At 41.4% G+C, this 16,213-nt stretch overlaps 1 protein-coding gene across 1 annotated transcript in view; it reads right to left on the reverse strand.

Annotated features, from left to right (window-relative positions):
- The window catches only part of ZDHHC17 (zinc finger DHHC-type palmitoyltransferase 17), a 65,490-nt gene extending 64,173 nt beyond the window's left edge, over positions 1 to 1,317 (reverse strand). The window contains exon 1 of the mRNA XM_063155002.1: positions 1,224 to 1,317. Within this exon, the coding sequence (XP_063011072.1) occupies positions 1,224 to 1,286 (63 nt within the window). The 5' untranslated portion in view covers positions 1,287 to 1,317. The remainder of the gene's footprint in view (positions 1 to 1,223) is intronic.
- Positions 1,318 to 16,213: the final 14,896 nt, after the last annotated feature.

Consider the following 16,213-nt stretch of genomic DNA (forward strand, 5'->3'; position numbering starts at 1 on the left):
TCAAAGAACATCAACATCCTGCAGTCTGGATCACTACTGAAAAGTTGTGTCACTGAAAATCATCAGACACCGCTACCGAGGGTACTGCATTTAATCTGACTCCAGTTAGGCTGCAAAAACGTGTAGCAACAGTCTACACACATCCCTTAAAATAAATCCCCAAAAAACAAACAAACAAACCAAAACCACAAAAAAAAAAAACCCCCAACCAACAACAAAAAACTCGAGACGTTCACTTGGGGTTTAGTGATAGCTAATTACCTTTCAGAACAGATGGGTATACCAAAGTCATGATCATAGTTTAGAGAGGTAGAGCAGGTAAGGTACAATGTATAGAGGCCTATACAGCCTCTTCAGTCATCAAATAAACTAACAGTCTTTTAAGATACTGTTTAAGGAAAAGATACCATCTGTTTAGCAAAAACTGGAGCCTGACATATGTACTTATCTGTTTTGTAGGCTGAAAAATCAATTCTTATAGTCCTTAACGTATCAGGTGACAAGTCCAAATGTAAAAGCTTTTCTAAACTATTTAAAATACCTTTCAAAACAATCATGCTAGTCCTCAAGAATACACACACGCTGCTGACAAAGGTGGGCGGCACAAAAGGAGGATAAAAGAAAACGGCATAAAACGACCTCTACATGTTACCTGTAAATATTCCTCCCACCGTCAACACACTGGAAAAAACCAGACCGCTCGCTCTCTAGATAAGCCCACGCCACACAGGGAGCGCTGGGCTGGATGGGGCCAGCCCCGACCTGCGGCTGAGCTGCAGACCGGTGCCATCAAACCCGAGGGAACAGTAATTCCTGCGAGCCGCTTTCCCCCGGGCAGCCGGGCCGGGCCGGGCTCCGAGCGCAGCCGCTCGGGGCCGGTGCGGCGGCACCACCCGGGGCGCCTCTGCCCCCGCCGCTGCCCCCCCGGCTCGGGGGCGGCCGGGACTGCCGGCGAGGGACCCTGCACCGCTCCCCGCCATCCGCACCCGCCTTTCCTCCCGGCCCGGCCCGATCCTGCCCACCCCGGCCCGCCACCGCCGCCACCGCGCACACCCAGGCCGGCGGCGGGGGGCGGCAGCGCCGCACCTCCCGCCCTCCGTGCACCCCGCCCGCCCTCCTGCCTGCCGAGCCCCGCTCCCCCCCGCCCCACGGCGGGACGCCGTCCCGGCCGCGCCCCGAGCCCCGCTCCCGCGCCCCGCTCCGTGCGGGCGGGCCGCTCGCACCTCCGGGTGCAGGATGGGGACGCAGCCCGCCTCCTTCTCGTACTCCTCCAGCGGCGCCGCCATCTTCCTGCCAGCCCCGCGCCCGCTGCATGCCGGGTAGTGCGCGTGCCCGCCGCGCCCCCGCGCGCCGCCGCTTCCTCTGGCGGCCCGGGCGGGAGGGACGGAGCGGAGTGAGGCGGCCTGAGGGTGCGAGTTAGCTACGGGTCTACATATATATATATATATATATATTATATATATACATACAGTGGGTGTCGTGTGTGGTGTACATATATACACACAGTGTGTGTCGTACATATAGACACACGGCGTGTATCGTGTGGTGTACAGATATATATATATACACACACACACAGCGTGTGTCGTGTATGGTGTACATATATGCACATACACAGCGTGTGTCATGTGTGGTGTACATATACACACACAGCGTGTCGTGTATTCTCCTGGAATCCATACTCAGTATAGCGCAGGTTAGCGGAGATACCCCTAATGAGGAGTGGGGTTCATTACAAGTTGGAATGTGAGCCAGAAGAGAGCCCTTCACCTTCTGCCTTAATGGAGATTTGGTTCCATACTAAGCAGTGTCTGTCCATTTTTCTCTGGGGGCTACCTTCATGCCTGCTGGAGTAGCAAAGAGAGCATGGGAAGAAAGCAAGAAGGTTTTAGTTAGGTTTTTGCTCCCAGCTGCAGGAATGTTTGAAACCCCCAGCAGGACTCCCTGAGGAAGCAATTCCTTGCAACCATTTGTGCCCTACTGGGCCAGTGGTTTCTCACATCCCGACCAGATGGCTGCAGATTTGGGGACAAGTGACAAAATAGCTCTGTTTAGCTGGTCATTTCTGCTGTCACAGGCTGAATAGTGGGCATAGAGCCAAGATCAGGAATCCTAAAGTGCTTTATTTCTTTTTTTAAAAAATAAATTACATTTTAATCAAAATGGTTTTGCAATTACAGAATGTTATTGCTGGTTTGACTAGGGCTCTATATTGCTATATCTATGGTGCTCTAATTTGCTATTGTGAGAAAGGGACCTTTGGATAATACATTCTGTTGTATCATAATACATTAAGCTCATAAGCCTAAAACCCTACAATGATATTCTCTTCATTACTCTTTCCTATCTCATGCAAAATGTAACAGAGAAGCACTAATAAAATCTGACTGCAGCATTATTAAAATGTTAAACCATAAATGTCTTTTTTTAAATGTATTTAAAATCAAAATTGTGAAGAAGAATGACATAAGATTTAGAAAGCGGGGGTGTGAAACAGGTCTCAAAGCACATATTTGAAACCATAAGGGCTGAAGTGCTAAAAGAGCAGAACAAGACACTGAGTATACAGGAGAGGATCTTTTTTTAACTGTCTATATTATTAAATGTACTAGGGCTTAGATATAATTTGCAATTTGATTTGCATGAGGAAGAGGGTTTTCAATCCCCTACAACCTCCAGAAATAGAAATCCTATTAATCGTGACAGTTCATCACTCCTATTTGTAATAAAAGCAAAGGTGTTAAAATAACTAAAAATCTTTATAGTGTTTTTACTATTCAGATTATTTTTCCTTAGAACTCTGAAGAAGTTATGCTTTGTCCCATAGCTCTGAACGGGATTGTAAACACTCTGACGTCTCTCTAGGTATTTATAGCCTGTTCTTCACAGATCTATACATTTGCAAAACAATTCTGTTCCCAGATATTTCTGTACAGAGAATTTTTGCTGCTTGAACTGAGGCCTGATCTGCGAGTGTAGTTCATGTGCAGCCTATTATATTTTTCTTCAGAACAAGTGTCCCTTTTACTGCCAAGTAACAGCAGAACTAGAATATGGGATTGTGCTGCTGTGCCTCTGCATTGGAGCTCCTCGTTCAAAAGCTAGCAGTGGTTCAGGAGTTTAAAAAGTTTTCCACACTTGAAGCATTCCCTGTCCTTTCCTAATCTACATACAATCTAACATAATTACATGGAAATGTGATTCTTCATTGTTTTGCATTGTCATTACAGAGAGGTTATGGTCTGTGCAGAGGAAGCAAATGGCAGATAGAAACCCAACAATCTGCTACAGTAACAAAGTTTACTTCTATTTCCCACAAATCTAAAAGTCTGTAAGGTTAGATGTTTTTCTGGACTCTGCCAAAATAATTACTATCTGACCTTAAGAAAGTGTTTCACTTCTCTATAATTTACTTTGCTCACTTGTAAATCAAAAACTTTGTCATCTCATTCGGGGGGTAGTCTGGGAATTTATTACCATTGCAGAGCAATTTTATCTCTCTGATTAAAGATGCCTTGTAAATGCCAGGAATTGTTGTTGATCAATGGCAGGAAATGCTCTTCCGTGTGATTGCATTGAATGCTCCATAGCTGATGTGTGAAGTGCTCTCCCTATTGACCCAAGAGGTTTTATCCAGCTCTACTTAACTTGGCATGCAGTAGGGACAAATCTGTAATATTGGTTAAACAACACACACTAGAAATTATTTTAGGTCATATTCTCACAAAAGGAAAACAGTTCACCAGTACCACAGACACAGATTTTCTTGCCTTTGCTTTGCTTTATGTTAATCACTGTGAAAAGGGGCATAAGGTCTTGAGACCTTTTAATTTTCAGGTAAGCCAAACAACAGACGAACTGGGAAGTAAATAGCACAAAGTCTTATGAGTCTCTATTCTGTGACATGAATTTTATCTTCTTTAACAAGTTATTAGGAAAAAAACCCTTTGGCAGAGACAAAACATTTATGGAACACATATCTGTACACGTTATTCAGTGCTAGGCATGACTGTGCAGCCTTTTTAGCTTTGGTATTCTACTAGACTGTGAAATGTGACAGTGAAATAAAAGACTTTTAACACACATTTCTTAGTAATAGCTTTGTATTATGCCATCAACACTTAAAACAACTAGAAGTGTGTGTAAACAATGTTTAACTTTGCAAGGAAATATTGCTATTAAAGCTAAATGTTTATTCTCATGGCAGGTCAAAACTTAAAGTAAAAATATTGGAATGTCTTAGTACAAAAATAGGCAGCAAGTCAAAAGTACTTTACCTAACCCTACAAAAATGTGTATCTTTAAAACAGTTGTGCATGTCCTTCACTTTTCATACATAGTTTTGATTAATCCTATTCTAATTAATAAATCATCAGATGGATTTGCCAACCTTCAGAGGTGCCTCTAAAATTTTCTCTGGCATAATTGTCACTTGCATTGTGACCCAAAAAACTAGCCTCACTATCAAGGGCTAAAATATCTGGAGAAGTCATGTCGTGGTCCTGTTCTCTGAGTATATTTGCAGAGGGGCTATGAGTAATTATCTTTATTATTCTCTATCTATGCTTCATTTTCTTATTACTGTTTGAGCCTTGTGCTTTATGTATTGGAAATGACACCCACCTATCTAAATGCGTATACCAAAATGAATATATAAAACGTGTCATTCTGCATGGGTTTATCCAAGTCTATGATTTCTCTCTGCATTCACTCCTACATGGAGAACATCCACTTCTCACAGTTTGGACCAGTTTGGGTGACTGAAAGCCTGTGAGTTTGCATGACAGCTCCACAGAATTTGTCTTTAAAAATATAATCCGGCTGAAAATGCTCTCAAAGCAAGTGCATTAAGAGAATATTAAGTATGCATGATTGAAAACAGAAATCAGACAGTGAAATTCTTCAATACAGCGCCTCTTATAGCTGCAGGCGCTGCTTCTGTTACAGTATCTCAGGGCTCTGACAGCAGTGTGGATGTGAATGAAACCTGTGTGACTGGTCCCAACAGGCTGCCCCGCCCTCTTGAGAGGGATTGTGGTATTTTCGGGGTCTCCCGTGCAGGAAGGAAAGATGAATCTGCCTCCACGTTCTCAGAAGGCTAATTTATTATTTCATGATATTATATCACATTAAAGAATGCTATACTAAAACTATACTAAAGAATAGAGAAAGGATACTTACAGAAGGCATAACAAGATACTGATTAAAAACTCGTGACTGACTCCTCAGACTGACTGTGATTGGTCATTAAGTAAAAACATTTCACATGTTGGATAAACACTCTCCAACCACATTCCGAAGCAGCAAAACACAGGAGAAGCAATCAGATAATCATTGTTTTCATTTTTCTCTGAGGCTTCTCAGAGAAAAATGGAGAAGAAATCCTGGCGAAGGGATTTTTCCAGAAAATATGACAGTGGCAAGGAGTGACTGTCCTGCAAGGCAGATCCATCAGATCTCGCTGTAGGTCCAATCCTGAACTACTGCAGGCTTCAGCACTTAGGGTAATGTGAGATTTCAGCATCCTGGGCAGGAAGCCATGGCAGTTCAGGAGAGGACTCATGAGGGGATCAAGTGTCCTTACTCAGCAGTGACAGCATCTGTCAGCCGGGATGGCTGGGGACAGCAGTCGTGTGGCCATGTAATGTGCTGCCACATGTCAGCCGGGGCTGCTGTACAAGGCTGCAGGGGGGGATGTGATTTCCCTCGCTGCTGAGCGTGGTCAGGTTCTTCTCTGCACAGCCAGTGCAGAGGATCAGTCACAGTGGCTGCGTTGGGCAGTTTGTTCCTGAGCATCACCAAAGAGAGCCTGCAATGCTCTTACACCAGTTTATTATCAGTGTGTTTCTGAATTCCAGTGGTGGTCATCTTGATTTACACCGTTGCGTTGAGAGAAGAAAGTCAGATGCTTTACTCTTTGCCAAATAGCACTGTACATCATGACAGGCGGTTTTAGGTACCATGAAGCAATCCTCCTGAAACAGGGGGGAAAATATTGGAAAAATCCCAGCTGAACTATCATCCAATGTCTGGGTTCTCCCTGTAGTCTGTAGTGTACACAGCATGGACAGGGGTCCTAAAAGGGAAAGTCACCTTCTTCTCTACTCCTCCTGAGTGTATTCATTGGGGGCAAGCTTCTTTTGATGGGATAAGAAGGCATAGTATTGTCTACTGGTCTGCAAATGATACGTGCTTTTATGGAACAGGGTGATTCTGCCAAGGAAGTCTTCTCTTTTGCTTTATAGCCTCTTGCTCCCTTGGAAACAGTCCAGGAGGTTGCTAGTCTTAAAAAAGGCCCAGTGGCAATGTTTGATATAAAACATCAGAAAAATAATATATTTGTACTATTTCCCCCTCACTTTCCTTAACGGAGCAAACTTTCCATTTTACTACTGGAAGCTGGAAATGCCCTTCCAGTGAGGAAATTGTCACCCATTTCATTTAAAGGGAGCCTTTTCTGCATGTAGTTTCCCACTGCATAATTGGACCCCAAATCCCTGTATTAAATTATATCCAGGGAGATGTCCCTATAGAGTTATTGAAACATAATGCTGATGACATGAGCACATAGAGAAAACAGGGACAATCTGCAAGATGCTAGACATCTACTAAAAAAACCCCCCTAAATAAATTGTATTTGTTGAATCCTAAATGTCTAAATTAATCTTGTGCTTTCAAAACAGTAAGCACATCAGCCTGTGAATCCAATATCTCTTTCTGGAGAGATTCTTTCTGTCACTTTCTGTTGCTTTCAAGTTTTTTTGTAGAATCATTACTTAGTATTTGAACACAGAGGGGTAAGGACTAAACATAATTTGCTGCTAAGCATATCACCCTTGCTCTCCATTTTTGGTGGTTTTGCATTTTAGTGCATATTTCTTTTCTGCCAAAATAATCTTATTAGCATGAAATATGTATAACCCGTGAGTGACATAAAGCAATCATATTATTTCCCTAGGTGATTATCTTTGCTGATGCAATTCCACTGCTGACAAATTCTGCATTGATTTGAAAGTGCAGAAAATGAGTGGGGTTATCTAACTTGACTTTTTATTCCCTTTTTTTCCCCCTTTAAGATGATGTGCTTCTGTTTCCCACTCACTGTGTTTTAAATATCTGATCTTGATACCACATCATACTCATGGATGACTTTGCTGCTCTCCTTTATGTCAAAGGACCGTCTCTCCTTTCTTTGCTCATTACAGTCAAAGTGGCTATTACTTTGTGTTCTCATTACTTAGACTAGGTAGATCTAATAGGTGCACTAATATAATTTTTCAGTTACCTGAGTCTGTTAGTCCCCTGTGAGTTTCCCCCCAGAGCTTGTTCTTGGCACATTCAGTAACGTGCCACATGTACCAGTTTGTTCTGCTGACACATCTGCCTGTGCTCATGTTTTGGGGAAACGCAGGACTAGTGTGATGCAGCTGACACTGAATTATGCTCCATATTTGTAAAGGAAAATGGACAGACTTAAATTGAAGACTGGATTACACTTTCTGAACTTTTTTTCCTTTTCTACTTTCATTTTCTTTATCCTTTGTCCTCTCCCACACCTGTCTTTATATCTTTTGCATTGGGCTGATTATTCTAGCTGCCTTTGGAGAAGGTGCAAAATATATCCAAAGAATGAATATTTGAAACACAGGCAGTTGCTGAGGCAGAAACTCACTGCCAAAATGAAAACCAGTGACAAACCAATAAAATAAAATTAATAGTAATTCCACTACTTTAAAAAGATACCATTGAGAATGAAGCAATAAATATTCAGCAATGGTTTTATGGAAATACTGCATCCTCAGGAATTTAGGTTGGAGGGGGCTGAATGATGAAATAAGAGAAGAATAACAGTGAAGAGTTTCATTTACAATCTTTGGTTGAAAACCAATAAATGAATTCTTTTTGGCACTTTATATCAAATGAAGCAAATATTTTTCCTGCTCAGATATAAAGCAAGCTCTGAGGAACATGGTAGAATAACACCCTTCCCCTTTACAAATGAGAATTTTCTAGCTGAATTAAAATAATTTTCAGTGACCAAGGTGAAGTCCAAACATAAATTAATAAGACACTTCTACAAATAGCATGGTCCTAGAATACTACTGTTTTACAATCCTCTTGAGCAATTGTTGTTATCATGGCCATGGCAGCGAATGTGTAGAGCCCATTGTCAAGGGAGGTGTATTGTCAGGGATAGACCTGCTCATTCATTGCACATGAAAGAGTAGAAAAAAGGAATAGTATACAGGAAAACAATATAAAAGAGGGAAACTTTATCAAAAGTAATGAAAAATAAAATTAAATTATTTTTTATAATGATAAATTAAATAAAATGATGATGAAAGTTTCTGATAATAGAGAAGAGCAAGAGATGAGAAGTGCTCAGTTCGAAGAGACCTACAATAATCATCTAGTCCAACAGCCTGATTACCTCAGGGGTGGCTATTTGCTTTTCATGGGAGATGTTTAAATTCTCTGTGGTTGGTTTTGATTTGAGTTTTTTTTTTTTTTTTGTAGAGAACAATTAATTTGCTTATTGAAGTCCTTAAAGCATGCTATGCAGGTATTTTAGATTTATTATATTATTTGAATTAAGGACAGAAAAAAATAAGCCAACAGCACTTATGAAAAACTTCCAAAATTGTGATGGAAAATGTTGCATGAATTACCATCTTATTTAGGTTTTTGCTGAATTTAAGGTAAATTAATAACAGTTGCACAGAGGCAAATACTCTAAGCATAGGGGCCAATATAAATTTGACTGTGTTTTAATGGAAAAGAGAGGTAACAGTTTTCTGCCCTTGACTAAGAAAGGATACATAGCAGCAACCTCTTCCACTGACTCATTGATACAGTGGGGGAAAATTGTTTCATTAGATTCATATAAGGACTGCCAGAATATTGAAGGTATGACCAAATGTAGAAATAATCCCCATAACCAGTCTTTAAAATAATCAAGTAAGTAAAATACATCAAACATTCATAAGGTTTGGATGCAAATGGCTAATCTGAAATGCAAACTCAAACTTCCCTAATATTCAATACACCATATTAAACATCATGCTGTGTGATAATAAAAAAAACAAGTCTGGAGTTCAGAAAGTTGTGTGTTTAGATGGTATGCTTGGGAATCATAAAAGACATCAAAACGTATTGGAGGTGCATAGTTGGTATCATCAAATCTGGAAGCTGTAGGGAGTGAACCAGTGGCACTGTTTTTGGAATGAATGCAGGCGAACTGAGCTGTCACATTAAAGCTGACAGCCGTGCTACGCAGCTCTAATCTGCTGTGCAAAGATCTGGGTTAGGAGAGGATGGAAATCTACAGATGCACGATTCCAAGTCTGCCTTCCTGAGCTTGCAAATGAAAGTCAAAAACCATGCCTGATCAGAAACATCAAAAACCATGGGCAATGTAGATAATTCCAGAAAGAGGCAGATGATTTAACCCTCTTTCACCATTCTTCTCTGGAAAAAAAGTCTCTAGATGCAAAGACATTTTTAATGCAATGACTGTATTATCTCCCTTGAGATGCTGAGGTAACACAGTCAAAATAGCATCGATGATTCTTGCAGCTTGATGAGACAGACTTCCCTTGAATTGCTGCAAAGTTTAAGACTCTCATCCCCTGCTCTTGAGAGAATCATCACTTAAGAGATTTCCCAGCACTCTAACTGTACATCTTGATGGTAATGGGAAGTGGCAACACTTCTGAACTTGCAGGACCTTGGTCATCTTGGGTTTCATTTACTGCTGGTGCTTTTAGTGGTCCTTAAAAAAAAAAAAAAGGAAAAAGAAAAAGAAAAAAGGCTTAGTCATGCTTTAATACAGTGGAAATAAAAGGTTTGGCATACAGAATGGTATTTAATAGATGAGTATATATCTGGGCTTTAAAACTGCTACAAATGGTCATATATTGTAGCAAAAGGAGTTTATTATACTAAAGCATGCTGCTGCTAATTTATAAGCTCTTTCTCTTAGGTTTCAGCAGTTGCTAGAAGCACATAAATGTTTCTGTCATGTCTCGGAAACAAATAACAAAACATGTCCATAGGGGAAGTTACACCATAAAATTGAATTTTAATAGAGCAGGAGGGGGCTGACAACAAAAATAATTTCATCTGCAAAGTTGCAGGTCAGTGTATTGCAGCTGAGAATGCTCTGGCAGTTGTGTAGATGTGAGCTCCCCTGTGTAACACTAACCCAGTCCCTGCCTGTCTCACAGGGAGAAGGGGTAATTCTGCGAAGGTGAAATGACATGTAATACAGACCTAGGAGCCATATGCTTTGTTTCTTATGAATATCTTCATTTTGCTTGTTAGCCTGTCTCTGGCATTCCCAGTTTTTAACTCAGAAATTTTTCCCAGTGCCATGTCCTAACAGCTTCAGGCAAAGGAGCAGGGCTGCTGCTGCCTGGCTACCCACTGGGCTGGTTGAGGGACAGCAGGGGGGCACCAGCATCAGTCACTGCCCTGGGCATGGGGACAGGATGGACAGAGTTGTAGGAAGCTGCAGGCTCGTGCTGCTGTGGCATCTCTGGAGCAGGGGCTGATGGTCTTGGGGGGCTGACATGGGGTGGGCAGTGTGGGGGAGCCCCAGGAGTGAGGGCAGGGACAGTCAGGGCTGGTGGTACCATTAGGGTCCTCATGTACTGGGTAGATCTATAAAATCCTCTCTTCTGACCCCATTTTTCCTCACAATTGTATGGCAAATATTTTCCTATTCTTTCTGCCCAAGGTAGTGTACTGAAGCAGATAAGAACATAAAAATACACAACCTAAACCTGCACTTTCTGCAGACTATTGTCCATCATCACAAAGTTGGTTCTGCCACTCGCAGAGTAATAAAACCAAATACAGAGACTCAAACCCAGCTAAACTGCCTGGAAACCTCTCTGTGTATTACTGTGTCAAGGAGGGACAGGCAGAGCTCTGGTAGATGGAGCAGGGCACAGGGAGCTCTGGCGTGGGCTCACCTGAGCTGGAGCATCCCTCTGCTGCAGCATGGAGCCCTGTGCTGATGGAGCAGCACTCCTGCAGATGCCAGCTGGGTAACACCCTGAGGCTCCCCGCTCCAGAATTAGCAGAGCCAGCTCATGTGAACCCAGCTCAGGGTCAGGATCATGCAGAGCCAGCTGTGCAAGTGGCCAAAGATGCACATCAGAACCAAGTCCCAAACATTTTTACATTACTTTTACAAGGCATAGACAACAAATCAAAAGAGATCTTGAATTTAAAGAAGAAGATGAAGAGACTTCAAACATTGTAATACAGTTGCCCCACAGAAGCACAACTCATGACAAGCTAAGTTGTGCAAGGTACTGTGCTGTTAGGCTGGAAACTCAGCCAGCCCTCTTAGTTTGCCCCTCACAAATGTTCAGTTCCTATCCTAAGACATGGATAGATTCAAATGGAAGGCAGATTGGAAATACAAAACATACCAGAAGGAGCCACATGTAACTGTATTATTCTTTTAAAGAAGCAGTACAGGAAGACCCACAACATTGCGGTCATACTAAACCTGAAAGCTATATCTTGTCAGGCTTGAGCACTTCAAATCTATGGTAATGAGCTCCTTTCTTACCAACACATGGGTTTTCCTACACATAGGCAGCTGCCAGAATGGGAAAAGAGGCAGTAGGTAACCTTTGCAAGAAATTGGGTGGGAAAAAACCCAAGGGTGAATTTGAAAAATTGAATATTTTAATATTAACCATGAGTATGTATCTTCTCAAATTTGCTGCTTGGCAAGAATGAAGCATCTCAGGGTTTTACTAGTGAGATAGGTGGTTAATGAGGAACCTGGTCCAACTTCTCTCATGCACCCAAAGCAGATAAAAGCCAGTTTCTGTGATGGTGAGAGAGACCCTACATCCTCCCTGTGAAAGCTATAACACTGTTCAGACATCAACCTACCTTTGTTAGGAAGGGAGAATTTGTGAGTGACCCCCAACAGAGGCTACTGCCTTTGGCACTCCACTGGAGAGTGACATAATTTTACCCTATCACTCCTCTGAGTGATATTTTTAAAAATTGCTTTGGCTCCAAAGTAATGTAGGTGTTTCTGAAGATAATACATTTATGCAAAAGGATGATGGCTTGAATCTGTGTTTAAATCTGTGAATTTGTTTTGTAGTGGTATTTCAAGTGCTTGTCAAATGCATGGCAAAGAAGGTGTTCAGAATGAAGGAAGAATAAATAAAAAACTTGGCAGCAGTAGCCTCAAATTGTGAGACTTTTGCAGACATAAACCTTATATTTTTTTCAGAAAAATCAGTAAAATCATTGTAGTAATTGGCCTTTTAGAGAAAAATCAAATGCTACACTCTTACTTGCTTCCGTAAGGACGCACTGGAATGAATTATGTTAAGAAGGTCTACTGTGATTTTCTTGCCATTTCATTTCTCAAAATGTTGTTGACTTCTGGGTTTCCCATCTTCTCCTTTGATCCTAAAGCATGTCAGCAGTCTGTAGTCTTGGCAACTTCATAGCAGCCAGCTGGTAGGAAATCTCCCAAACACAGATACTGAGAAGTCTAGCCTGATTCCTTCACATGCTGTCCTTTCAATTCAATAAGATATATATTCCTTAAAATTTCTATTTGGAAGTGCCCATATATGAATGAAACAGGTCATGTGCTATGCTTCTAAGAAGTCTTATTTATCTATGACATTGCTGCTGTGATGTAGAGGAAAGACAATGGAGGTTTAGACTTAATAATAATTAGAAATCTGATTAATGAATTTGGCACCCTTAGCTGAAAGACAGGAATATATTTCTGGGTAGTTTTGCTGTGGAAAGCGCAAGCACAACAGACATCTGAAATATCATGTTCTGGGGACAGCATTAACACACTTTTTCAGTGGTGATTTTTGTGGAGTTAAGACTACCTATGATGGGTGAAGTTTTCCAGGATATGAAGAGGATGAAGTAAAAGGCACGGGCAGAATGAAGATCAAAAATATGAAAGTTTGCAAAATTATCTTCCACCCTGTAGCCTGTTATTCTGCAGTAAAGAGAGGAGATTCTGGCTAAGAGAAGAGCCTGGCCTCTCTGATGCATTATGACAGAGGAAAAAAGAGATATGTGTTCTGTTTATCTGCCATGAATCAACAAGAAAGAGGTCAGCAGGAACATGAAATGAATTTTTATGAGAATGTTGGACATCAAAAATTGCTCACTCTTTCTTGCCTGAATTATCACTCCAGCTCTTCTTTCTGTATTTATGCTTTTGACTTCTAGTGGGAACAATTAAGAAGAAACAACGAGCCTCTGCTGTCCTGACATAAAATGTGCAATAATATCTAGCCTCTGGAAGAAAAGCTTATAATCCATCAGGGAGAAAATACATCCCCCTGATAATTGTTTAGCAATGGCAGAGCACTGAGGACCCTCTGAGGATATGAGGCATGAGATTATAGATCTCATAAAAATGTCTGTAAAATAGAGAGTAAGTGAGATGTTTTAGGATATATTCAGCAACTATGAACGGACACAATAGGACAAAAAGCTATCAGTCTGCTTGAAATAACAGAATCAGCAGCCTTGCAGGGTTTCCTTCAAGGACAATAGCTTGGGTTTGGGGTTTTTTTTCTGTACTATACCTTGGAGGAGTTTTCAGTTTTTAAAAGCACAATAGTGCCAGAGCAGGTTCTGTCAAACATGAATAATTGAATTTGAACAGAAATGCAGAGACTCTGAAAGCACAGCTGAAGACTTTGGAAAAAGCTCAGAAAATGTACAGGCTAGGTTTGCTGCTCCTGGTCTCACATCACTAAACTTGCCCAACCTCCAATGAGAGCACTGAAGTTCTGCTGGTGCAAAATTTCAGCAGATAGCTCTGAATCAGGCCCAGTATTTGCAGGGGTCTCCTCTTAAGTGAAAGGATCAGTGGATATCTTTGCAAACACTAGTAGACAATATGATAACATTAATACAAGGTGAATTATTTAAGACTCCCATTAATCAATGCTCTGAGATCAGCATCTGCTCTTCGCTTTTGCTCCAGTGACAAGTGCCACTCTGTGATTGTGCTTATTGCATTAGGCGCTGATGGACCTCAATGCTTTCTGCAAGGGCACAGTGCAGATGCTGAAGCCTCATGACATCCTAAGTTGTTTGCTCCTTAAAGAGTTCCCCTGTGTGGTCCTGCCCTCTGCCAGTAGCCTTGCCTTAACCTGGCAGCAATCTCAATAAATAGGTGGAGAAATAAAAAGAGGAACAGACAAGGTGAAAATTAAGGGGAGGGTGGCCCACATAAGGAACCAGAAAAGAGCCTTGAGTAGAAAGGAAACAAAATGAGTCTGTACAGCTTTGGAGGAAATAGAGAGAATTGCAGACAAGCCATTACAACGGGCAGCAAATGGTAGAGAAAGAAGGACACTAAAGAGGAAAAGGGTGGCTAGGTAAAGAATAGGGGACTTCTCACCCATATTCTCTTGAAACAAAGTTTTCTTTTTCATGTGGTGTTTGTTAATCATAAAGGCAGCGCTTTGTAATTTTTCACTTGTACTAAATCTTCTGCTACAGAATGTATACAGCCTGCAGGCTGGAGCAAGGGAAAAGGCCATGGGGTCTCATGCATCTGAAGTGCAATACTAGCCATAATTTTTTTTTCTTTGTGATTAAGCAGTGTTTAACTTTTAGCTTAGCTGACTTTGAAATGTCAAGAGTAGCATCAAAGCTTTGACCTGTTTCTAGTGTCTCAAATCCCAAGCACTCAAAAATGGAAAAGAATATACTTTCTTCCCCAGGGCTTTGCAGATAAAGGATATTTCTAAAAACAATGCATACAGAATTAGAAAATCAGGCAACAGAACATCCTTTTAAACAAAGCAGCTGCTGTTAAAACTGAAGCCTGTATTCATGGTGTGCCATTGCCTGAGAAGTGCATGTTTAAGAGCAGCTTTACACTCCACATTTAGCCCCTTGAAAAGAAAGTCCCAAGCAGGCAATTCCTTAGATATATGTATACCTAAGTCTGCATTTCTTACTCTCTCACACTATAGGAACAAAACCTTTTCATTAAAGATCAGTTTACTCCTGCTGGGTAGTCCTTATTTCACCAGGGCTGGATGATATCTGGTAAGTGGTTCAAGATGCTTGAGATGCAGAAAACATCCTGTTGTGTCCAGAAAAAGGTCTATGCATTTGCCTGTTTTGAAAATTCATTGACTATTGATGACTCAGGATATCTTTAAGAGCAAAAATCAATGCAGTATGCCACTAGAAGGCTAATCATCCAGTCCAGCCTTCCAAAGATATATAGCAGATTGTTTTCTGGGCTCAGTGGTTCATGAGAGTTTGAAGATAAAAGTCACATTACTTTCACTAACATCCTCTCTGCTTGCATTGATTCACTAGTTCTGACCCAATTTAAGTGGCTGCTGCCTCCAAGTGATTTATGTTTGAAACACTGCCATGTTTCATCTGAAAACATATAGTCACAGCTTCCAAGCTATATGAAGCATTCACCCCCAACTCCAGCACTTTGTGGACATAATGGCTCCAAAGCTAATTCAGGAATTTAAAGATATGGATGAGAATTGTGACAATTTCCAAGGTTGCTATTATTCACCATATTCAATTATTTCAGAAAGGTTCTGTTGAGACTGTTAGGTAGCCTTCTAACCTGACAAGAGCAGCATATATGTAAAGAAGAGAGAATTGAAGAGCAGCAGATAAATAGGAAAATTAAACAGAAATGGGGACACAATATCTGTGAGCTCGCTGTGGGTGAGGCAGCAGGTGGGACTGGGAAAGAGCCTCTGCATCACTGAGTTAACTCCCTGCAATCACACTGTCATGGCATCAACATTAGGATCAGACAGATCCTCAGTGTACCTTCTCCCTCACCTAAACCTCATACCACAAAGAAACCTCTGAGACCATGCAAGACCAGTATTGCAAAAGGCAAAAAGCCTCAGAAAACTACACCATGGCATCACATTAAAGAGAACATAAGAGAGGCACAGCACTGCCATTGGTGAAACATCCCTGGAGAATTTCTAGCAGATGGACCCAGCACTATGCCCTATAGGAAACAAAAGGTGCTGATGCTCTGCCAATCTGACATGAAGGAAAAATTTAAACCTCAAATAAAGACCAAAACTGAAAATTAGTTTGGCCCTGGGAATGTGAGCAAGATATTGCAGCTAGCAGCCTGAGAGATTTATCAGACTGTGGTCCTGACCTAGCTCTTATGGCCAATACT

This window comes from Melospiza melodia, chromosome 4 (genome assembly GCF_035770615.1).
Source record: "Melospiza melodia melodia isolate bMelMel2 chromosome 4, bMelMel2.pri, whole genome shotgun sequence".
Lineage (NCBI taxonomy): Eukaryota > Metazoa > Chordata > Aves > Passeriformes > Passerellidae > Melospiza > Melospiza melodia.